Source organism: Danio rerio, chromosome 25 (assembly GCF_049306965.1).
Source record: "Danio rerio strain Tuebingen ecotype United States chromosome 25, GRCz12tu, whole genome shotgun sequence".
NCBI classification, from domain to species: Eukaryota; Metazoa; Chordata; class Actinopteri; order Cypriniformes; family Danionidae; genus Danio; species Danio rerio.
The window spans coordinates 18464915-18490710 of NC_133200.1; the positions used below are offsets into that span (position 1 = coordinate 18464915).

Consider the following 25796-nt stretch of genomic DNA (forward strand, 5'->3'; position numbering starts at 1 on the left):
CCAGGGATTTAGGGGGTGCCTTTTACAGTCATTGGCCCCGACCAATTGTAAGCAGTCTATTATACAGTTTTTCTCAGTGGCTTTGGTGCATTTCTCACAACACTATTTACACTTGCACAAAAGTTTCTCAAAACAATTAGTACAAAAAGCATGTCACTCGCTCAAAATAGACAGCTTATTCCTCAAAAGCAAGTATTGATGTCAATTAAAGTGTTAGTCACCACTGTACACAATATTGCAGTACATATTGGAACTGAACCGACAACATACACAAGGCTGTAAATCATTCATGAAATTGTTCAATTTAGAAGACATTTTTGGGGGGGGAAAAAAGATTAAAATTGTTTAATAAAATTTTCTTGACAGATTTTGACAACCAGTTCAACATTTTTGTAGACACAAGTAATGAAATGAGGACTATTAGTTTTAAATGGAATGACTATTCAGCATTTACAAGGTAAGTTCATTTTGACTGACATGACAAAAGCAAATGATAATGTTATAAAACAGCAGAGAGTTGTATGAAAGCAATTCATGTATGTCCAAAAGTATTTGCAATTTGTTGAAAGGAATAGGAAACTGCTACTATGATGTGTGCATAAATTTCAAACTTATTGTTTTGAGAAATGCATTAACTGTTGTACAAATGAAAATGCTGTTGTGAGAAATGCAACAAAGTGACTGAGAAAAACTGTAATCATATAGCTATTTTATAACTTTTGTATCATATTTCCATCACATCCATCTATAACCATACTTATTTTTCAAAACCAGGGGCCCCCATAAATGGTGGAATGTTCCTTTCATACTGCACTTGCAAATATTACACATATGGCTAATCAAGAGTATTTGTGAACTTGATTTTGTTTGTGAATTTATTGTATTTCATTTTACACTGACAAGATAAAGGGTTCACTTATATGCAATATATGCAGTAGGGAGGGACACCTCAGCCACTGAGGGCAGAGGGGCAGTGGCTCTAGCCACCGAATTGGCCCTGCCTGGAATTGCTATTTGCCTTCTCTCCTGCACAAACACATACTGTAGTAAAATCTTAAGTTTACTACATCATATACGTAATGCATATCAGCTAACTACAGTTAGTACAGTATACTGTAGCATTCGTCAACAGAAGGTAGTAAATACTATAATATATACAATATAAGGTCGTATGTTTCAAAAACACTGTAGAATTAACTATGAATTACTACAGTATTTTAATGCATCACAGTTTAAATTTCTTAAATTTCTGGTTGACATGAATTAACCTATGAAGTAGAAATCAAAACAGTAAAATGTGAAACTTGATTAATTTCAAAATAAAAGCGAACACCCTTATTTATAAAACAAAATACATCCATTCATTCATTCCTTCATTTTCTTTTCGGCCTTTATCACTTAGAGGTCGCCACGGCAGAATGAAGCACCATCATATCCAGCACATGTTTTACACAACGGATGCCCCTCCAGCTGCAACCCATCAACGGGAAACACCCATAAAAACTTAAAACAAAAGAAAAAAGCATAAATGTGTGCTAACATTTTTACAATGCTCTTATGTTGAGGTGACATATGCGTTTATGTCATGAGATGAAAGAATTATTGTATATAAAAAAGAAACTTTTAAAAGAAGAGTAAAGATTTGGACGTGTTGTACAATGAGGCTTCAAAGACGCACAAATATACAACAATTTATTTTAATTCTAATACACAATAGACTGCTTCCATGTCAAAAAAAATAACCTACAGTGCCACTATATACAGTAATTCAATTATTTACACAGTAGTCACTCAGGCCATAAACATTGCAGCGCTTTAAAATGGAAAAAAAAACACTAAACATTCTGCAACAGCAATATAATACAAGATATTTCACAATCAAACTGTTTCAGAGTTTAACATACATTTACAAAAACGAATTATACTAAAAAATAAATAAAACATACATGCTGTACATATTGTCTAGCTGCTGTAGCCCTAAGTATATATTCTCTTTTACTGTACATATGATTGTCAACAAGTCTAACTTCCCAGTGTTTGCTGCAGCCTTACACATCAAGGAAGCTCAAATGATCAGATATTATTTATAATAAAAAAGAGGCCATTTACATTTACAACTCATCTCCTATTGGTCTTAAAAAAAAGCTTTTAACCATTTAACTTAATGTTGTTAATGGCAGGAAACCCTTTACACGTCGTAAATAAAGAAAATACATTTTTTGCCTACAACTACATCAGGAAGAGATGCTTATCTGACTTTTTGATACTCTAATTAAGAGCAGACGGATGTTTAACAGAGAATCTAATAACCAGATAGCAATGCAGTTTATGACATTCAAATAAAATGCCTTATGGTGTAGCTGTGCATATCATTTTGTTGAATATAGAGTCTTTCAAAGTATACTTCATTTGATGGAGTGTACAAGCACATCTGCACCCTAACATGCACACTAAAAAGATTCAGTCTTATCCAGCCCGATCTCATGAGGAAACCTAACTAATTTATCAGAAAAGTGGCTAATTTATACAAAATGTAGGATTTTAAAAGTCCCCGTGTTCCCAAACCCCACGCCTGAGGATGGTACAAATCAATACAAATTAGCCACTAAATCATAGTTACGAATTGCAATGAGATTGCATTGCTCATCTACTATCTCTGCCTTTTCTCTCCAAAAATTATAACAACAAAAACTCTTCATAGCGCACTTTTATATTTAAAAACTGAAGTATAATTTGGGCTTTAGAGATTGTTTCAAACAAAGCCAAAGTAATCACATTTTTTAAGGGAGAGTTCACCCAAAAAAATAAAAAATACAGTTAACTGACTACACTTAAACAGCAAACCTGCCAACACTCCTGTTTTTCCCGGGAATCTCCCGTAATTCACATCCATCTCCAACCACCCTCCCATTTTATTGAAACTCCTGTTGAAACTCCTGTAATTTGTTTGGTGAATATTCAATCCTTAAACAGTTTTTGACCTCAACCCAGCAACATACGTTACAATCCAGTTGCCTGTTGATTTGAGCATCCAGTAGGTGTTAGATGAGGGTTTTTAACAGAGGCTTCACATGCAGTGACACATGCATAAGTGTGCACACAGATACGTGGTGACGACAGTGAGGATGCAGTTTTTGCCAAAATGGTTCTTACCTGTGATTGTTCAAGATGCGGATACTACACTCATGCACACGCCAAGAACTATTACAGCTAATAATATTATAAACGATGTTCAATTTATTGCTTCATAAGACATCATGTTCATTTCTAATCGCAAAAACAGGTGTTTATGACTTGCATTATATGAACAAATAAGGTCCATGAATTCAGTTAAAAATCTTCTTTAATGTTCTTCTCAAAAGAAAAAGTCACCTACATCTTGTATTGAAGCGAGTAGATTAACTGAAATTGAACTTTTGGGTGAACTATCCCTTTACGTGAACCGTCAGGGGCACTATGATATGAGATATGTGTGGTCATATGCTACAGAAATGCTACAAACTGATAAAAATCTGGGTTTTAAGGAAGTGAACGGTGCTTTACAGTGTTCAGGGTTTATTAAGGCACATATATCTCTTGGATAGGAGGAGCAAAGAGAGGTAAACCTGAAGATTTCAGTTCATTTTTTATTTACAAACATGATGTTTTTCTGTAGTGATGTATGTTATTTGTACTGTATAGATGACCTTTTCTTTTAATCACTATGGTATACTAGAATTGACATTGGAAAAATGCTAGAAGCACCCAACACTCCACGTAGAGAAATACAATGGAGATTAAAATTAGAGAACAACCTACAATTTCCTAAATTTTGATTTTAGTCCTGCTGATGTTATCCAAACAGGCGAAAGAGCAGATTTTGAGCATAGTTCATAAGTTACATATAGTATACTTAGGCCATGGTCAGCTAAAATTCTTGATTGTGATTGGCTGAAAGATGTGCAATAAAATCATCTAACACACAGCTAGTTCCAGTCACACTTTTGAAAAATGTGCTACCTTAAAACATTAGTAGTAAGCATAGCAACACATTGACAGCCTGGGTCTTTATTCTTCTGTGTAATCTGGAGCATTACCAACGTGTGCTTCACGGGGAGCCAATGGGGATTCATCAAACCTGCCAATATGCTTAAAATATTTGCAAAATAATAGCTAACACATGAGCTATTAGATATGCCTGTGTCATTTACATGTGTTTCGAAAAAATGAAAGATTTTTGTTGAAGTGTCTTAGTTATTTTGTAACAAACTCTTTTAAAAGTATAGTATAGCACAGTGTTTCCCAGCCATGTTCCTGAAGGATGACCAGCTCTGCACATTTTCCATGTTTCCTAAACCAAACACACCTGATTCAGATCATCAGCTTATTAGTAGAGATTGAAAGGCCTGTAATGGGTGTAACAGACAAAGAAGACAGCCAACACATGCTGTGTCGGTGGTCATCCAAGAATGTGGTTGAGAAACACTGGTATAGCACAACTTAAAGTCCTCCAAAACAAAGACATTACATTATTTCTATCAAGTGTTTGCAAATTGTTCGGTAATTTTCACCTCCAGTGCATGAAAATTGTTTTGATGCTTGTTACTATATTGATTAGTTTACTACACTGAAACTGTGCAGGTTTAGGTGAGAAAACTGTTGAATGCATTCCTGAGATGTTTTTGTGACTGTACCTGACCCCTTGACCCGACTATGAACAACACTGTCTTCCTGCTGATATTTCTGGTGTCTTAGCTGCCTGGGATATTTCATTACAGATAGATTATATGTTTTCTATTTGATCTGGTCCTCTTCAGCGAATATGCTGGCGTCTGCAGTGCCGGTGGGGGTGGTGGGGATTTGCATGGAGCTGTCTGATATCTGAGACAGGGAGTCTGCGTCTTGATCTGAATGAGGTTCATGGACTGGTGAGTTGGGCGCCGCAGAAGAAGAGATGGAGCGCTACATGAACAAGAGAAGTGAATGACATACGTGATTACATTTTATTACATACTTTTCATTTATTATAATACTATATTTTATTGTTATATACACTACTGTTCAAAAGTTTGGGGTCATTTTTTTTCATGTTTTTTAGGAATATTCTGTTCATCAAGGCAGCATTTATTAAATGTAATTTTTTTAAAAATTGTTAAATATTTATTAAAATTTTAAATAACTGCTTTCTAATTGTATGTAGTTTCAAATGAAATTATTACTCCAGTCATTACTGCTTTTATTGCCATATTATTACATATTATTACCATTAATAATAATGTGAATATTAATAATAATTAATTATTATTGATTATTAATAATAATAATGCCTCACAGCAAGAAGGTCACTAGTTCGAGCCTGGGCTGGGTAAGTTGGCGTTTCTGTGTAGAGTTTGCATGTTCTCCCCGTTTTCGTGTGGGTTTCCTCCGGGTGCTCCGGTTTCCCCCACAAGTCCAAAGACATGTGGTACAGGTGAATTGGGTGAGCTAAACTGTCCGTAGTGTATGAGTGTGTATGGATGTTTCCCAGTGAAGGATTGTGGCTGGAAGGGCATCCGCTGCATAAAACAGATGCTGGATAAGTTGCCGACACCAGATTAATAAATAGACTAAGCCGAAAAGACAATGAATGAATAATTAATATTACAGTGATTTCTGAAGGATCATGTGACTCTAAAGACTGGAGTAATGAAGCTGAAAATTCATCTTTAAAATTACTGAAAAAAATGATTAAATTAAGTTATAAACTACTTTTGAACAGTTATTTTTTATTTTATAGTGCAATAATTTGTACTGTATTTTTGATAAAATAAATGCAGCCTTGGTGAGCAGGACAAACTTATTTTATAAGATTTAAAACTGCTGAACCCAAAACGTTTTACCAGTAGTGTATGTTATTTTAATATAATATTATTCATATGTTTATACAAACAATAATACAAACAATAATACGAAAACAAACTTCTGAAAAATTATAACTAAATACTATTTAAATAACTATTACATCTACGTATTTGTATATTCTATGTATGAAATCAAATTCGTTCAAAATATAGTAATCAAATTTGATTTACAGTGTATATAGTAATAATTAGTGCAATCAAATTGAATAATTTCTACCTTATGATTTTGAAAAATTTCTGTACATTATTATAATTATATTTATTTATATATAATGAATTATATAAACAAAATTTATATTCACACACAATAATACAGTACAGTATGTACTCATTTATAAACAGTACTTATATCTATGTATACATAAAACAATACATTTACAGTAGATTTACATTTACAGTGATCCCTCGATTTAACAGGGTTCACAATTCGCAGTCTCATGGATTTTGTTTGTGTAATTTGACCATATTTTACATTCTTTTTTTCTATAGCACATTGTGTTTTGCGTCCTGATTGGCTTTAGGGCACTGTCAATCAATCTCCTGTATAGTACAGAATGCGTTTAGCTAGCCAAATTGACCCAAATCTACGATCGCTAGCAGTGTGACTCTGAAGTGCTGTACTGAATGTTTGCAAGTTTTCTCTCCACAATGTAGACAAAACGTTCTGCACCGTCAAAGACACCTGCTGTAGCACCCAAAAGGCAAAGGAAGAGGCTAACCATCGCACAAAATGTTGAACTTCAGGACATGCTAAAGGAAGGTAGATGTAACCTAATAAATAAATAAATATCAAATGGAAGATCAAATGGTTTTGACCTTTGATTTCATTTAATACTGGATTTATTTTTCTACAAAAGTTTGAACTTTGAGTGTGTTTAAACAGAGGAGAACAGTGTTAAAATGTTAATGCCTGTCTGAGAAAAGCGAATAAAATGTATAGTGAGGGGTTTTACAGCCTTAAATCATCTATAATAATTGTAAAAAAAAAAAAAGCTTACTATTTTACGGATTTCGCCTATTGCGGGTTATTTTTTGAACGTAACTCCTGCGACAAACAAGGGACCACTTTATATATATTAAATATTATTTAAAAAATGCAGAAAATAAACATGAATTAATGTATGTTCTCATAATTAATTAACAATATGAAGATACAAGGAATGCACCTGCAGCGAGACACTTGATCTGTTGGCCCTGTCCTTCAGTTTGGTCCATGTTCCTCTTATTCCTGATTTCTCCGTCATCTCCAGCGCTGCTTTTAACAGCTTGGGCGTCTCGGCACGAGGAGGAATAATTGGGACGGGCTCCTTCTCTTCACCCTTCTTCTCAGCAGGCTTTTTATCCTTCATCAGCATTTTCCTTCAGGGCAAACAGCAGGTCACACGTCATTTGAACAAAAGCTATGGCTGGAAATTACCTAGTGAAATAACACTGGAAAAAACACATAAAAAGGGGAAATCTTTATGGCTTATGCTTTTCCCTCCAACAGCTGCACTCACTTTGCTTTCTTGCGGAGCAGTTTCTGGGACTCCGGATAGTGAACCATGATCTCATTCAGGTCCTTTTTGGTTAAGATGAAGAGGTTAGCAAAGCCTCGAGCTACAACGTTAGCGGTTCGTCTGTTCCCTCCACCCACAGCAAGCAAGCTTCATTTGGGGAAATAAACACAGGAGTTTATGTTTGACAGTCAGTGATCTACAGATTCCTCCACTAATACTGGCACCCTTGGTAAATACAAGAAAAGGTGGTGTAATGTTTTGATCTTTTGGTTAAAAAGAGTGGAGTGGAAAATAGAGGCCTTTTTTTCCTGAAGCGCATTCAAACAATGTGAGGTGATGATGGTGACGTCAGATTGTAGAGACTTTCTGACAATTTACCAATGGTAATTCTTGGAGATATTTTGGCCACTGAAACAATCCTTCTTAAGTCTTGTGCACACCAGGACGTTTATCGCTTATACTTATTACTAGCGTTTTTTGAGATGTCTTTTGAAATTCATGTTATCAAAATCATCTTTGTTATCAGATTGTAAATTTGGAGACTTTGACAACAATCAAACTTCTGCAGTCCTCCAGCTGTGATTATTGGAGATTTTGGGGCCACTCAAACGCTCCTCCTAAAGCCTCATGCACAACAGGAAGTTTAATGAATCACTTATCAAAAGCTTTTTTTTTCTAAATATGTTTTCGACATTTATGTGGACGTGCAAAATCACTCCCTGGCATTAGATGGAGCTTCAAGTCAGCATGAAACAGAAATTAACAATGTCCAGTTGAAGTCAGAATTATTAGCCCCCCTACAACCTCCTCCACCCTTGCATTAAATAATACATTTATATTGTAAAAAATATATATATATTACATACAGTTAGTCAGAATTAATAGCCCGCCTTTGAATTTTCTGTTCTTTTTTAAATATTTCTCAAATTATGTTTAACAGAGCAAGGAAATTTTCACAGTATGTCTGATAATATTTTTTCTTCAGGAGAAAGTCTTATTTTTTAGTTTGGCTAGAATAAGAGCAGTTTTTAATTTTTTAAAAATCATTTTAAGGTCAAAATTATTTGCTCCTTTAAGCTATATATTTTTTCGTTTGTCAACAGAACAAACCATCGTTATACAATAACTTGCCTAATTACCCTAACCTGCCTAGCTAACCTAATTATCCTAGTTAAGCCTTTAAATGTCACTTTAAGTTGTATAGAAGTGTCTTGAAAAATATCTAGTCAAATACTATTTACTGTCATCATGGCAAAGATAAAATAAATCAGTTATTAGAAATGAGTTATTAAAACTATTATGTTTAGAAATGTGTTAAAAAATACTTTTCTATGTTAAACAGAAATTGGGGAAAAATAAACTGGGGGGCTAATAATTCTGACTTCAACTATATGTCTATTTGAAATGGTCTTTGAAATAAGGAAAAAACGTAGGGCGGTGCATGATTTTGGACACTTTGGACAACGCTTGACCAAAACTTAAGACCTCGTAAAAACGCAATAAATACTTTTTAATACCTTTTAAGGGCCTTCATTTTCTCATAATTGATTTATCAGCTTTTAATACTTTTTTTTTTTACTTTTACACCAAGTGATTGTCGCTTGGCATTTTTTGTATTTTTTACTTGACATTTGGAGAAATGCCCAACCTTTCAGGCATTGTCAATTACTCTGAACGCTTTCTCCATCCCGCTTTTAATCCCATAATGCACTGGAAAATAATAAATTGAATGAAATACAACCTGAAATCTCAAACAGAGTTTTAAGACATTTAAGACTAGATTTGATCAGATGATTTTTACCATATGTTGTATTGGACATACAAGAATAAGATGAAGGTGAAGACCCAACTCAGACCCCAAAACACATTCTACTGGACTGTCCTGCATTTAATGTTTTCAGAAGACTTTTTTTAATGAAATAATCTCTTTTAAGGATATTTTTAGCAAAGTGACACCAGGAAAAAGTTGAGAATTTGTATCATGTTATAACGTTAAAAATCTTTAATTTATTTTATTAATTTAATGTATGTATTCATTTGTTTGTTGTTTTTAATTGTATATTCATTATTGAAATGTTCTTTCCATGCCAATAGCCTTGGTTGCCGACGTGGCATTAAATAAAAAAATACATTACAGTACATTCAATCCCAAATTGCACAGTGTGTGCATTTATAACTGAAAACACTGCCCAATATGATAGTGGAAATGCCTAAATGTTGGTGATATGTACCAGCAATTGTCCCGGTTTGCACCGCTATAGTGATGTTTAAACAGTTTCCTGTTCGGTATATTAAACAAAAGTCAAATATCAGTGGAATATAACAAAAAAATATTTTCTCACATGAATTCATAAGGTCGCCAATAATTGTCACAAATATATTTAACAAAGAACACAATTGTTTTCAATTCTTTTAAGTATAATTGTTAATATTTTGAGCAAAAAACAGTTAATAATAAAATATTTTTTCACAGCCTTCTTTGCTAAAATATACCAATATCAGTGGAGAGCACTGTATGACGAGTGAACCAAGTCCAGACATCCTCACCTGACCTCTCCAAACACTGCTCCTGCTTTCAGGGTCACAAATACCGTCTTTCCATCCGGACCGCCGACTACCTGCACCTCGCCGGCCTTTATGATGTACATCTCACGACCCACTTCATCCTGCAACATCATGAAAGGTTAAAGTGAGAGATTTACAGTTTGTCTATTCCTTTACTGCTTCAGTACACTGCATATTTATGCTTCTTGCCTTCTTGCAGACATAATCTCCAGGAAGATACACCACTGATTTGAGCCTCTTCAACATGTCGAAGATCATCTGTCTGTCGCAGCCCTGAAAACACACAATAAAAAAGAGATAACGATGAAGACGGCAGTGGCAAATTGGCAGGTTAAAGAGTTACGTGTTCTCTTTGTATAAGAAAAAAATAGTTGTATACAATTACAGCAGGGGTAAACCACAATAGAACATTCTATAATTCTTTGATTTTTAAAATGTGTCATTTGTGTTGTGGCATACATTTTTGCACAATTTAGTTTGATACATAAAAAGTATGAGTTTTTATTATGTATTATTTGTACAAAAAAGCAATATGTAATAATTTATTTAGATACAAATGAATTATTTTATGCAGAATTATATATGGTTTATATTTACCTAACAATATAATTCATTATTTATTGTAATATTTTATGTAACATTTGTAAGATATTATTCATTCATTTTCTTTTCGGCTTAGTCACTTATTACTCAGGGGTCGCCACAGCGGTATGAACCACCAACTTATCCAGCATATGTTTTACGCTGTAAAATATTGTGGGTTTTTTTTTTTATTATTTGTTTTCATTATAATTTTCTGCAGATTGTTTGGCCATAAAGCTGGATTTTTTTTTACATATACCTACCCTTTAATACTTAAGATTTTACACTAGTGAACAGATTTTAACAGCTTGCATTTGCACAAACCTTTTTTATATAAATACTTCATTACTGGCCTGTTTAGACAGCGATGTACTAAATATTTTACATATTTTTGACATTTTTCCTAATCAACGGTTTTGTATATGTACCAGGTACAAAGCAGGTATGGAACACAGTAGTATTTCACTTGCTATGTATTCATTTCCCATGTATTTCACTTATAGAATTACACAAAATGTTTATTAATTATACCTTATGTGTTTATCATTGCGCCTTCTCCTTTAAATTTCTAAGGAAGCTTAGATTTTAATTTCCTGTTTTGCTTCCACATCTTCCCTATTTGCACTGATTGCAGTATGGTTTCTGCTAAACTCCTATTAATCTTATATCTTCTCAACTCTAAAAAGTTACTTTAAAAGTATTTTTTTATTTTTTTATGTTTATTTTTTCATATCATTTTATATATATTTCATTATTATTATTATTTCAAATTTAAAGGACAGTGGAGGTTACAGACAGGAAAGTATTGGGAGCAGAGAGAAAGGAAGGGTTGGCAAAGGACCTCAAGCTGGGAATCGAACTCAGGTCGCAGTGAGCAACACGGTGCTATATGTCGGCGCACTTAACCACTATGCTATTGGTGCTGACATATTTTATTTTTTTTATGTTCTGTTTTTAATTGCATGCATTGCACTTTTCCTTTTACAGAAAAGCTAAAAGAGCGAAGACACACTGTAAAATCTGTGCTTTGTGTTATCAGGTATGTTTTGTCACTCATTTTTAGCTTGATCTTGTTCGAGTTCCCCTTGTTCCTGTCACCCCGTTTTCCACTAATTGCACATGGGAGAGAAAAGCTTAAAGGGCAAAGACACACTGTAAAATTGGTGCTTTGTGTTATAAGAATAAAAAGCCAAAACGTCACGACTGATATCCGTCTGGTAATTAAGAAAAAAAAAACAACAACGATAAGATTACAAATAGATGACAACATTGTCAAAATTCCACCTGTCTATGTGGATTATATTTAAGAAACTTTTTTTCCACATCAAACCAGTAGGTTTACATTCATATATTCATTTTCCATCATTTATTTATCGGCGGTCGCCACAGTGGAATGAACCGAAAACCATTCCAGCATATGTTTTATGCAGCAGATGCCCTTCCTGCCACAACCCAGTACTGAGAAGCACCCATACACACTCACATTCCCACATACACTCGGATGCTACAGCCCACACGAAACCCACACAAACACGGGGAGAACATGCAAACTCCACACAGAAATGTCAACTGGTCCAGCTGGGACCCGAACCAGCGACCTTCTTGCTGTGAGGCAACAATGCTAACCACTAAGCCACTATGCTGCCCTAGTTACTTACATAGTTTTGTTTATTTTTTTACTTTTAGCGCTTACCTGAAAGAGCGGCACTTTACTGATAATGGAGTAGCTGACATCAACTGCAATATCCAGCTTCATCTTGTCAGGTAGTTGATCTAGTAGTTCTTGTTCATCTAAGTAATAACACAAAAGGTCAAAATTCATCATCATTTGATAAAGGTTTTATGCATTAATGTCTTTTGTAAATTTATGTTGCGGTCTGTCCCACTGCCACTGACGTCTTACCCAGCATGCCTTGGGACTGCCATGTGTAGCTGTACCAGGTTTTCACCCTCTTCTGCACATCTTTAGGGATACGGTAAGAGGCCATATACTTCACTGTATTATCAACACAGGCACGATAGTTTGTCTGCGCCGCAGTGGCTGCGCCTACGACATCTCTCATCTGAAACAATACAAGCCTAAGTCAGTCATATAGAAAGAAACTCATCTGTAGATCCTTAATAATGCCCTCATTATAATGGCCTTACCTGACCAATCATGATGGAGAACACAAACACTCCACTGAAATAATTGATGAGCTGAAACACCAACTCAAAAAGTGTGGTGGGTCCTGCCAGGCCCCCGATGGTCAGCAGAGCCCTCACAGCAAAGTAGTAACAGCGAATGTAACTAGAAATTCACAAAGCAAACAGAAGAAATTGTTTGTTTCTAAACAGAATTTTAGTTTTAAAAGTTACTATTTTTAAATTATTGCATTAAAAGATAAAACGGTTTTGTTCTCCTTGTTTATTTTCCCCTGAAATGCAATTACTGCCCTCATTTGTTTCCAGTGTTCAGTTCCTATGTCCGATGTTCCTTTTAGGGGCTTTGACACCAGAAGTACTTTTTCATAGTTCCTAGAACTAGTGGTGGAATTTTTTATTTTTATTTTGGTGCTTTCACATTGCAGGAACTAAAGTCACTCTTACCTCAGCATAGGGTATATTACAGCAAATAGAATTTACAAAAAGATGTATAAAAGGTGTAGGCTGTCAAGCATGCATGCAGAAGTTTTTATCGGTGGGCACACTAGAGATGTCACGATACTGGAAATCGGTACTAATCGATACTGTTTAAAAAACGTTCATTTTCCGCTAACATTTGAGCGCTGCTGAGCACATTCTTAAACAGCGCTGATTTGCCATTGTGTTTACGTGCTCAACAGAAATTACTTTAAAAGCGTTGTGAATGTCATCAGTTCACCAAACTCACTGCTGTTTACTGAGTGTAATCAGAGGTACAGGTACACTGGAATGCTTTAAAGTCATGTCGAACAGCTGGTTTGTCTATAAGCTGACATACGAGCGATCTGCTGATGAATGGCAGCTTTAAAATGCTTTAGTGTCCTTGTATCTGTGGTTAAACTCAGTAAACAGCGGTGAGTTCAGTGAACTGATGACCTTCACGAGCAATCAAAGTAGTTTTTTTTGAGCACGTGAACACAACGGCAAATCAGCGCTGTTTAGGAATGTACTCATTAGCGCTCAAATGTTGCGGATGTTTTTAAAACTTTTGGCCTAAAATAATATGGTTGGTTTTGAAGATATTTGGAAGGCTTGTGAATATTAATGAGATCTACTCTAAAGCTTAAGCAGCTTAAGTCAGTGACTGATGGAATGTGATGCACTATGAAAAATTAGTGCAAATGATCACATTTCAGTTGTTAAAAAGTATTTTAACAAATTGAGAAGGCTCCTTGTTAAAAGGCAATATTTTTAACTGAAATAGTAGACATTTATTTTGGCTAGAAGGAGAGATTGAGCTATCTTTATGCCACAAGAGTTACCAAGTTTACTCCTAATTTGTGTTGTGAATAAAATATATGCTAAATTATAATTGATAAAATGAGCCTACGGAGCTGTCTTTAGAGATGTATTTTGTGGCTTTAACATATCTGAACACAGAGGCAGGAATTAACATCAACCTCATATCAACCCTATGGAGTTTATTGGCCTTATTTCACTCCAGAAAAATCACAGGAAGAGCTGAGAGATATGACACAATGCATAAACGTGCATTATTGCAGTTTATGTGTTTGTTGCCTCATTACAAACATACATGGCAAAATTCACAATATATCCATTAAACTAACATAAGACACACTAAAACAAGGGTCACTAAACTTGCCCCTGGAGGGTCAGTGTCCTGCAGAGTTTAGCTAGCAATTAACAAGCTAATCAGGCAGGTGTGTTGAGGAAAGTAGGAGAGCTAAACTCTTCAGAAACACCTTCCCCCAGGACCAAGATTGATGACCCCTGCATTAAACAGACCTTATTTATCTTTGGGGTGGCATTGAATAAATACAAAATCTGTATATCCAGCATTTTGCATTGAGCTGTGAAAATTCCATGGTCATGCAAGACTGCCTGCTTCATAAAACTGCTCCTTTAATCTTTTTTAAAGCCTGTCCAGTTTTCATAATAAGAGTCCAACATACATAGTAAGTATAATACAAGTTCAGATAAATTTGAAAATAAGAGGAAAATTAACAGTGTTTTAGTGGCCAACACTGCCTGTGGCCTGCATACTAATTATCCTGTTATTCTGATTGGCCAGTTTTTCAACTGGATTTTACACTCACAGTATTTGCATGAGGATGAAGAAACAATGGTGTTTGAGGCTCATGGTATGTCATTTCCATGTACTTGACTCTTATTATTCACCTAGAAATTATCTTGATTTTCAATATATGGCACCTTTAATATATTAACTGAGCAAATCACATCAGAGGTTTTTAGTTTTTGATTGTAAAACTTTTTAATGATAACTTTAGGTTAATGATAACTTTGAAGTGAACCTCAGAAAACAGCAAAAAATAAACAATGACCTTCCTTTTTGCTCATACTTCTTATATACTTTGTATACAAGTTATAATCTTGCAGTTTTGAGTTTGTTTTGCACTTCTGATGGGAAAAAACCGAATGACAAGAAAGTTGCACATTTTAAAATAAGAAAAATAAAAATACATCAATAGTGATTTGACACTGAAAGTCAACACCACAACACATTCACCTACCTATTACCTGCCCCATCATAGGTCCATTCTGAAATACCCAGACCTTCGTATGAAGAGCCCCAGTAATAAAGACAGGCATTGCAGTGGACGGCAAACAGCAGGTAAGTGGTTGTTCGAATGACTCTGATAAAACAAAACCAGAAATATGCAACAATGTCTACAAAGTTATAAAATACAAAGTTTCAATGTCTATAAACTAACCTGTAAATGTAAGGATTGGTCAAGATAGCTTCCAGACGCTTGTTGAACTCAAAGAAAGCCATGAACTGTAGAAAAGAAGGACACATTTAACAGCATTTCTCATGGACAGATATTCCTTAAGCAAGTTAGATGATAGAAAATCAGCTTGCCTTCAGGATTCTGGGTAAGCGGAGGAGCGGATTAATCCCTGTTTTGAAGTAGAGAAGCTCCAGAGGAAGTAGACTGAGCACATCCAGCTGCGACACAGGAAATGAGATCCTATTTAGACTACATGTGTTCAGCACCTCAAAAAAAAAGTCTGAATAATATTGATATAATAAAACAACAATAACCTTCATAAATGTATCTTTACCTTAAAACGTGCTGTTTTGATGTAATTAGCTCTCATCAATTTCTTGTCGCTCTAAAAACAAATATTCCACAAAAGATTGGGTGAACAAAGTAATTGTTTTATTTTAAATATTCTATTATTTTAAGCTATATTTACCACAATGTCCCCATACTGGACAAACTGCAGTCGGGGTTGAAAGGCCAGGACGTCCAGAATGTAGACGCTATCACACAAGTAGTCTATCAACAGCCACACGTGGATGTTTTCCGGTGTTTGATAAGGAAAAGTTGAACGCACAGGAATCATCCATGCATTCCAGTTGAACGCCAAAGACACGCAGAACAGCCAGAGCACGTAGAACAGATCTACAGAGAGTTTTAAAGTAATTGTTTATTTTATTAAAATCATGTTTAATAAAGAACTATGAAAGCTAGCTTCTGCTACAGAATAAAAATGATTAAGTGAGAAAAAAATTAGGAGAAGAAGAAACAGAATTGCAAGAAAGCCAATAAGTTCACAATTGCAAGAAATAAAGTATTCTAACAAAAACATCAGAATTCTGAGAAATAAAACAATAACTCAGAGAGGTGAATACACTTTCTTCAGCCTCCTGCGAATAGACTACAGCTCTAAACAAAAAGTTTGGCCAGAGGAGAAATGGTCGTGCCCAACTAAGCCGGATTTCTTCTGTTTTTTTCCCTTCACTTTTGTCAATTGGTGAAGTTTGTTCCACGCCACTGTCGCCACTGGCTTGCATGGTTTTGGACTCGTGGAGCTGCGCATCGATGGATTAGCTCTTCAGTGTTTAGACTTACAGCAGTGAAAATTAAACCACACTGAACTCTAAAAACTGGACTGACAGTTTCAATTTTCCAGAAATTCTATTTTAAGCTGCTTTGACACAATCTACATTGTAAAAGCGCTATAGAAATAAAGATTAACTGAAGAAACAAAGTCTCAATTCTGATAATTTTGAGAATTCAAAATTGCTAGACCTGATTTGGAAAATAGAAAATATAATCTCAGAATTCTCTTGCAATTCCATTTGTATCTCAAACTTCTCATTTCTTTTTGAATTTTGAATATACAATCAGAATCGTGAGTGTCAAAAAAAAAAACAATTGTCATAGAATAAAAACTGCAATTCTGAGCAAATCATTTTGGAGGGAAAATGATATTAACTCGATATTGACACTAACCTAATTATATTAAATAATATTAATGATATAAAGATTTATATACATGACATTAACTCAGAATTGTAAGATTTTGAGAAATAGTCACAATTGGGAGAGACAATACATTGAATACATTTACAGGGACATAAATAATCTGATTTTAATGTGATTAAGATAATACACTGATTAAGAGTCTACCATGTAAACAGCGGTTTTTGATTAATTTATTTAATTAAGGTCATAATCGAAAACAGAATTCAGATTAAGACGTGTAGTATGCCGATTTTAGTCGCATTATTGAAGTACAGTACAGACATGTAAACACAGCAATCAAACTATTAACGCCATGTAGAATTTTGGCCACATTTTGCGACAGGATTTTATATACGCACACGGCTGTTTGACACTAAAGACCACAGATAGATACACCGTGAAATGCTGAATTTTTTTTTTCTCATACAGCATGCGGTATCAAATTCCATTAAAACTACACTCTTCCAGCAGTTCATACTCGCATCCAATATTTTTTTTGTCACGGGGGGCATGCATGAAATATTCCTGAATGAAAGTGAAAGTGCCGAACTGCTGTTGTTAAAGTCAAAAAATTAAAAATGAAACACCCGAAATTACATATAACTATGGAGGAAACGTGGATAGTGTGCTGACGCAATGACATAATCGAATTATGTGCTATAACATGAAATACTGGATCATAAAAGAAACATTCAAAAAGCAACTCATGTAAACACCTTAAAAATATTATTGTCTTATTAAGATTAAGGCAAATAATTTGATTACCGATGTCCATGTAAACGTAGTCAGTGTAAGAGAGCCCCGAAATGGGAGGGAGAAGTTACAAAACTTTTTTTTCTCAGTTTTTCCCATAAATGTATATTGTCCAATTTTGCAATTTTATCTTTCAACTCTGTTTTCAGAGAATTGCAAAAATAAAAAAGAGAGAAATGTTATCTTTCACTTAGAAAAAAAAAAGTGTAAGAAAAGAACCAAGAAAGAAGGAAAATGAGTAACTGATGGGATTTATGAGTGTGAGTATGAGTATGCCAAGACAGCTGAAATGTAGAGAGTTGTAGGTAAATGAGTCTACAGGATTATAGTGAAAAGAGAGGAGACTGGAGGAATGCTCACTAGTAAAGGGGTCGATGCTGGCTGGAAAACGGTAGCGCAGAAGCCGGCCAATTCTAGACTGAGGTGTCACTTTAAAGCATAGGAACTTTATTTTCTCCTCTTCTTTCTCGGCTGGGGCCTCGGGCGCCTCCTGCTCTGCTTTCTGCTCTGCTGGAGGTTCAGGAGGAGGAGCTGGAGCCTGCTTAGATGGGGCTGTTCAGAAAAAAATAATAAAAATAACAAGTATGTAAACTTTGAAATTATAGTAAGTCTCAAAAATATTATTCTTAGTTATTCTTAAAATATGCATACATAAGAATTTAATTGAATTATTTATGACATAAAAAATACATACACAACAGGTGGTATCTGTAAACAAATGATGCTACAGAACATCTTAGCATTTGTTTATTACTTTTTTAAATTTATTTATTTATTTTTTATTTGAATCAACTTGGGTCAATGGCTAAAGGGAATTTAGTCAAAAAATCATATATAGGTAATGCAAATTTGTTCTGTGCTAAAAGAAACTAAGAAACTAAAAACAACAAACTGAAATTCTATAAAATTATAGAACATTTTATGCTTCAACCACCACACTGTTATTGGTAACCAACATGTTACCAATCTGCCAATTCATGTTTAAATAAATTATAACAACATGCCAATTCATCCTAGAAACATGCTTGTAAAATGCTTATTCATGCGAACATACCAGGGCACGCTAGCAGTATGATAATTCAGGTGCTTTTGTCAAGCATCAAAGATTCTCATCAAATTTCACTTATTTACAGTATACATAATGTTGTATGTGCTGATGCAAACTGAGCTCACACAATTTGTTCAAGAAGGTAGTGTGAGGTTAATTGTACTGTAATGTACAATACAACTTACATGAGCTTACCCGGTCAGTTGCATTCTAAAGAGAACAGCTGGTTTTACTTTATAAGCCCTCTATGTAATGTCATAAGCAGGTTTTAATTTGGTTTTAGTTGTAAAAAAAATTTTTTACCCCCCCAAGTGCTGGTAGTTTTATGATTTGCATTTTATGGCTCACTAATGATATCAATAATCAATGGTGAGTGTTTTTTTTATTTTTTTTGACTTACTGGCAGGTGGTGTGTCATCATCTGAATTGTCTGGATCAATTAGTTTTTCTTTGACCCGCTCCGTTCTCTCTTTAAAAAGCTTGACCAGCTCCTGTAACCTCTCGTTTACTACGGTACTAGCCTGGCTTGCAGAAGATGCTGGCCGCTGATTAAGCCTTAATAAGACAAAAACAAAACAATCCTATAATTATATATATATATATATTATATAATTATATATACATATATATTTCACAGAATATAATAAAGCAATATTAATTTATTTCCATTCATGCACATTTTACATAGGACTGTACAATATGACAATAAATATGGTATGGGCAAAATAAAAAGTCTATCATTTGATATTATGCTCTGTTTTGTTATTATATTGCATTAAAACTGAATGTTTATTACCCATCATCTGCGCTTGAGATGCTACTCTGGCTTGGCCAGGCACGGACTGCAGTATCTAACTCTTCCTCTTCCTCATCATCTTGTGAGTAAAGCCTCTTGCTGTAAGAGGAAGACAAGAGAAAGTTATTATAAAGATTTACAAGACTGGAATCATAAATGTAGCACAAGTTACAAAATGAAGTTAATGATATAAGGTAATGAGTAAACTCTTCACATACACATTTAAAGGGACTATATGCAAGAACTGTCATGTGTTACTTACCTTTTTAGGAGTCAATATGTAATAAAACTTTTAACAAAACTTTACAAAAAAATTACATTTACCAGATTTCTAGGCTATCTATGACAGCCTGTAGATTCATTTTTTAAAGAATTTTTTTTGTACCAGTTTTTTTTTTATGTCCAATCAAATAATGTTAAAAATTCTTTGCTGTGAGTGTATTGTGAGTCACTGAATCAAATTCAGTTGTGTGTTACATGCTCATGAAAGCACAAAATAACTTGCTAACTGCAGTTCAATTAATGGCCACTGGTGTCGCTAATTAACAAGGGTTTCTGATTTCTACATATTGCCCCTTTACAATATGCACACAAATGTAAAATATGGAGAGGAGAATATGGATGGACTGGTTTGTGATGAGTCCTGACATGCACTGATTTAAAGTATCTTACATCTTGGTCCAAATTGTCTGTGGTTTTCTGTCTCTGCATAAGGTTGTGTGTGTGCTGAGACAACATACCAAAAAAACAAAACAAAAAGTTAAAATGTTTTATATTGATTGTAGTTCAGCTCGTTCACTAACTCTCTCTGCCAACCCTAAATTAATTTGTTTCATTTCCACACTGCAACAATCAGACTTGCATATTTAAGTGATAATTAATATAAATATATTAAAATAACATTGATTTGATGAGTCCAGCACACAAGGTTTGAACAGATTCTCCCATTACATGGAAGTTTTCTGTTAATATACAAACTCGTGTCTATTTCATGTCTAAGTATTTATTATTGTTATCATCATCATCATTATTATTATAAGTATTAGAGTTTATAATAGCAGGCATAATGGCAGCTAGCTCTCTGCAACTCTCACATTGTCGCCCACTGAAGCTAAGCAGGGCTGCACCCGGTTAGTACCTGGATGGGAGATGACATGAGAAGCTAGGTTGTTGCCAGAAGTGGTGTTAGAGAGCCCAGCAGGGGGTGCTCTACCTGTGGTCCATGTGGGTCCTAATGCCCCAGTATAGTGAAGGCGACTCTATGCTGCTCAATGAGTGCCTTACTTTGAATGAGAAGTTAAAATGAGATCCTGACTCTGAGGTCATTAAAAATCCCAGGATGTCCTTCGAAAAAGAGTAAGGGTTCAACCTGTTTTTCCCGGCCAAATTTTCCCACTTTCCACATTTTTAAGTGTCCAGAAAAGTGCTATATAAATGTATGGAATTATTATTATTTACCACATAACAGCTCTATGGTTGGTCAAGTAAATGTCATGTAAATTCTGACCAACAGAAACTGCTTGGTTTGAAATTACTTATGCAAGTTGCTCTTTATACATTACTGCACTGATAATAATATTTTTTAGGGGTTTCTCACCTTTAATTGGGATAGGACAGTGGAGGTTACAGACAAGAAAGCATTGGGAGCAGAGAGAGGAGAAAGGTAAACAAAGCCGGGAATCGATCTTGAGGTCGCTATCAGTGCTATATGTTGGCGCACTTAACCACTAGGCTATTGGTAAGAGCCAAAGACGATATTTACCTAGTCCGACTGGCTTTACGGGCACCAGGCACAGTGAGGGTTTTGAGGTTGGTGTCTTGCAGGTTTATAATTGGGGGAATGGGGCGAGACCTTCTTCCTCCTTTTCCTAGCTCGGAATCAACATCTTCCACATTCACTGCTGGATGCACACTCAGTCTGGAGCTCACTGGAGATTAGACAATACTCGATAAAGCAACTTCAAAGAAACCTCAATACTTGCAGACAGTAACACCTTCTTACACGCTTACCTTGCAGGTTAAATGAACCTTAGAGTTTGAGGTCATTGGTTGGTACATTAAGAGGTCACTTAGGATACTACAAGTCACATTGGCAGCAAGGCATAGCACAGCAAAGCATAGCACTATCTAATCTAAGAGAAAAAGGCAACAGAGTGGATCACCTGAAGGTCTAGCAGAGGTGGGATTGTCCTCAGTTTGGAAGGCTGTGTTGGAGACGCTTGATAACTGGCGTGAAGGAGCGATGGGTGGCAGACGGGGGTAAGTGGGCACATTGGGCAAGTCTAGGATGGAGCTTGGGGAAGAAGGTGAAGGGGTACGAGGGGAATAGAGTGGGGACTGCCGGACAAGATGGTCCAACTCCAGATCCCTACTGCTCTGTGGTTGATCCTTCGGCATCTTGATCTGGCTTAAGTATGTTGAGACGGCTCCGGAGGTTAGTGTAGCACTGTTGGGCGTACTGCGGGATGCTGGAAATTTTCTGTGGAATGCTGGAGAGTTGTTGTGGAATATTGGAGATCTGTTGGGGAAGGATGGAAAACTGTGGAAGTCCTTGTGGAAGGTTGGACAACTTTTGTGGAAGGTTAGATATTTGTTGTGGAATGTTGGACAGCTGTTGAGAGAGGTTGGATAACTGCACGGGGAAGCCAGGAATCTGAGAAGCACTACTTGGGAATTCTGGGGTGATTTTGGAGAATTGTTGGGAAATTTGTTGAGGCAGCTGAGAGATCTGTTGCTGCAGCTGTGCTAGCTGTGGAGGGAGCGGAGGCAGCTGTTCGATTATCTGAGTTACAACAGGGGGGAGACTGGGCATGGAAGGCACTGTGGGCAAGGTGACTTCAATGTCTATCAGGAACTGGTTGAAGTTGTCCAGGGCTTGTTGCGCAAATGGTATACGCAAGCAACAGCTCTTCAGCGCATTACATCTGGAAGGGACTGTGTGGAGAACAGTACACAGTCAATCAAATTCTATCTTAATAACAGAGCCATTCATTTTTGCCATATGGAAAGTGAGTTTTAACAATAGCGAATAGTATTTGCTTTTTTAAAAAGCCATCTGATTGAATCAGTTCAGTTTCTTTTAAAACAATCATGTCTAAAAGTAGAATTTATGCATAAAAACAACATTATCCATAATGCTGTATATAAAATGTAACCAATCAGCAAGGAAAGCATTTAAAAGTTATCTATAGCACCACGCTTTTTCATGAAGCACCGCAAATTACACAATCAAGTTGGTTAATCTTTGCTCTCAAAATGCATGTGTATACACTTTGCAATAAATGTGAAATGTATTGTTTCTACAGATGCAACCAAAAACTAAAAGTTTTCTATTTTTCATTTATTTCACAGTGCTTCATGAAATTGTTCTCTTTCCTAATAAACCCATTAAACTCACAATTTTGTACCTTTGTCTTTTTGTCTGATATTTATAGATTTTTTTGCTTCAAAATGCATCAAAATTTGCTTAAAATTTTTTTAATGTTGTGCTTTACATGTTGTAAAAAATGTTGAATATATAGTTGGGTATATATAAGTTGAGTATATATACAATCATGTGAAAAAATGAGGACACCCTATGAAAGCCTGGGAATTTTGTAAGGTTTTTTAATATATGGTCGTTTAATCTCAGTTCTAACAAAGCTAAAAAATTAAGGGAACATAACGAAACAACTAAAACAGATCTTCTCTAAATGCAATTTTATAAAACTGCATATTCTAACTGAGGAAAAAGTTAGTTATAACTGCAGTGAGACGTTTCTTGTAGCCATCTACCAGTCTGACATCGGTCTGAGGAAAGTGTAGCTCACTCTTCAATGCAGAATTATTTTAGCTGCGAGATGCTCAAGGGGTTTCTTGCAAGTACAGCTCCTTTCAACTTACCCCACAGCATCTCAATGGGCTTAAGGTCTGGGCTTTGACTTGGCCATTTCAGGACTCTCTATTTCTTAGTTTTCAGCCAGTCCTTGGTTGATTTACTAGTATGTTTTAGGTCTTTGTCATATTGCATGAGACAGATGGTCTCACATGTCCCTCAAGCAGTAGCCAGAGTCTATGGTAGGCCCCATAAAGACAGTGTCTTACGGACAGTGGAAAAACTCATTTCAAAATATTTTGAAATAATAAATTTCAGAGGTTTAGGTACACCGGTCTGTAATTTGAGCCATTTTAAGTGTGAATAAATGTAAGGTGTCCTAACTTTTTCCTCAGTTAGCATATGCATATTTGTAGATTTAAATCTTAAATAATTTTTTTTTGTTTGTTTTAATTGTTTAGTTACGTTAATATATCTGTTTTGTTAAAATTCTGATTAAATATCCATATATTAAAAAAACCTTAAAAAATACCCAGGCTTTCATATGGTGTCCTAATTTTTTACATGACTGTTTATAGACTATATTTTTTATTTAAAGGTTTCAATTATAACATACAATATTTAACATAATATTTAAGCATTAAAAGTGAAAAACTCCAAGACACTAAATTCATAAACACTTACACACTAAGTAATAAGAATGTGGAATAAATGTTATGTTGTGTTGCGACTTTTTACAGTGTTCTGATCAAAATCTTTACATGATCACTTCTGAAAGACGTGAAAGATGAGATAAACACTCACCAACACTTTCCTCTTCAGCAGCCGCACTCTCAACCTACATAACGCACATAAACGAAATGTAAGATATTTATTTCAAACATTGTCCCACAGAAAAGCAAAAAGCAGCACAAATATAAGGGACAAATATGATGACTGCTGCTCAATGCTTGTGAGCACAGTGTACTTAGTTCAGTGCAACTCCAGAGGGAGTTTCGGTGCTTGGTGCATTCGAAGATACATGAGATTTTAAAGGGATAGTTCACCAAAAAAGGTTAAATTGCTAATAATATGTTATTATTAGAATTTAAACTGCTAACAATTCATCCTCAGAACCAATTAAGCACACACAAAAATCTGATTGTCATTATGCACCAAGAAGCTTGTGCTTCAGACTGTTATGAACAAACTCAGGGCTATTTGCTGAGGCTGTGGATTAAAATTAATATTAAATAAGTTAAACAATGTAAAGTTTTATGCACAATTTAAATGGACAGTTATCAAAAAATGAAATTTTGCAGCTATATGGAGGTCAATGGTGACTGTTTACCAACATTTTCCAAAACATATTCTTTTGTGTTTAACAAACGAAAGTTACTCAGAAAGGTTTTAAACAAGAGCAAGTAAATTATAACCGGATTTTCATTTTTGGCTGAACTATCCTTTCAATGACATCCTGCAGAATCGTCAGCATGCTAGATGATGAACAGTATAATCAAACTACCTCTGATACACTTCGTAAATCACAGCTGCAGGTAACAGACTGAGGTTGATTAGTGATGGGGTCTGGTTCTTCTTCAGCCTCGCTGGAGTCCCTGTGCTCCTCTTCCTCCTCATGAAGCTCTTCAGGTTCAGATTCAGCCTCTGCTTCCTCCTCTACAGGTTTGAACTCCTCCACAGGGGTTTCAGTTGTGAAAGCAGGCTGTACAGCTTCTTCCTCCGGTCCTTCTGGAACAAACTCTTTAACTGAAGGTAACTGACACCTGTGGATTCACACAGCATGACGCAGACAATCAGCTGTTATATAAACAACAGGCTAATCGCAACTAGCACATCTGTGTCAGCTATTAATACAAACGCATAAGCAGAATTCTCGCTTCGTGGAACAACAATTAGCATATGCTTGTTTTCATTTCTTATTTCTCCTAGAAATTGCGTGGTCATTCAGTATATGCATTTGAAGATACCACTAAACGAAAGCTACACGCTAGCGTTGTCATCGTGTTATAGTAACTTACTTCAACGTCAGTCGCGTTTTCTAAGCGCAACAGGTGGTTCAGCGTCCATATCCATCCATATTTGTGTCGCTTGTTCATACATTAATGCGATATAAAGTTCATGATGTATTCGAGGCGATTAATTATAAGGAAATACACGTGCATTTTAGAAGTGAAGAATCTGCGCCACTGTTCATAGAGACGAGACAGAAAACAAGCATCTGAGGCGCGATTAGTTACTATAGCGATGGGATGAGATGCTGTACCTGTATGGCAAGCCAGTTTAACGTTTAAAGTCGTATGAAAGGGAAGTTAAGGTTGTCCATATAACCATGCAGAGTGTAGACCATTTTCACAAACCTGTTATGGGCGTTTAACTATCATCATAATCTTAAATCCTTGAGAGTTTGTAATATTTTGATTTTGTAAAAATCGTATGAACAT

The 25796-nt window shown here is 35.4% G+C and overlaps 1 protein-coding gene across 3 annotated transcripts; it reads right to left on the reverse strand.

Moving 5' to 3' along the window:
• Nucleotides 1-1675: 1675 nt before the first annotated feature.
• On the reverse strand, nt 1676-25567 carry LOC141380945 (cyclic nucleotide-gated channel beta-1-like). 3 transcript variants are annotated; one of them, XM_073942996.1, is made up of 22 exons: nt 25374-25567; nt 24860-25118; nt 24160-24193; nt 21704-22475; nt 21304-21469; nt 20214-20267; nt 19542-19640; nt 19146-19300; nt 18058-18249; nt 15890-16098; nt 15755-15805; nt 15552-15638; nt 15403-15467; nt 15202-15324; nt 12674-12815; nt 12429-12588; nt 12219-12316; nt 10133-10216; nt 9926-10044; nt 7379-7525; nt 7046-7238; nt 1676-4941 (listed from the first exon to the last, which is right to left on the reverse strand). In XM_073942996.1, exons 4-22 carry the CDS (start codon nt 21936-21938, stop codon nt 4774-4776), a joined length of 2547 nt encoding a protein of 848 aa, XP_073799097.1. In that variant the 5' UTR covers nt 21939-22475; nt 24160-24193; nt 24860-25118; nt 25374-25567; the 3' UTR covers nt 1676-4773. The 3 variants fall into 3 exon arrangements, with proteins under 3 accessions (XP_073799097.1, XP_073799098.1, XP_073799099.1); XM_073942997.1 differs by lacking the exon at nt 20214-20267; XM_073942998.1 differs by lacking the exons at nt 20214-20267; nt 24160-24193; nt 24860-25118; nt 25374-25567 and having other exon boundaries at nt 21552-22475.
• Between the last annotated feature and the right edge of the window lie 229 nt (nt 25568-25796).

Coding starts and splice junctions, on each gene's coding strand:
- LOC141380945 (XM_073942996.1), bottom strand. CDS start 21,938: ATGCCGAAGGATCAACCACAGAGCAGTAGGGATCTGGAGTTGGACCAT. Junction 18,250..19,145: donor TGATGACACACCACCTGCCA/GTAAGTCAAAAA, acceptor TTTTCTGAACAG/CCCCATCTAAGCAGGCTCCA. Junction 10,045..10,132: donor GAGATTATGTCTGCAAGAAG/GCAAGAAGCATA, acceptor ATGATGTTGCAG/GATGAAGTGGGTCGTGAGAT.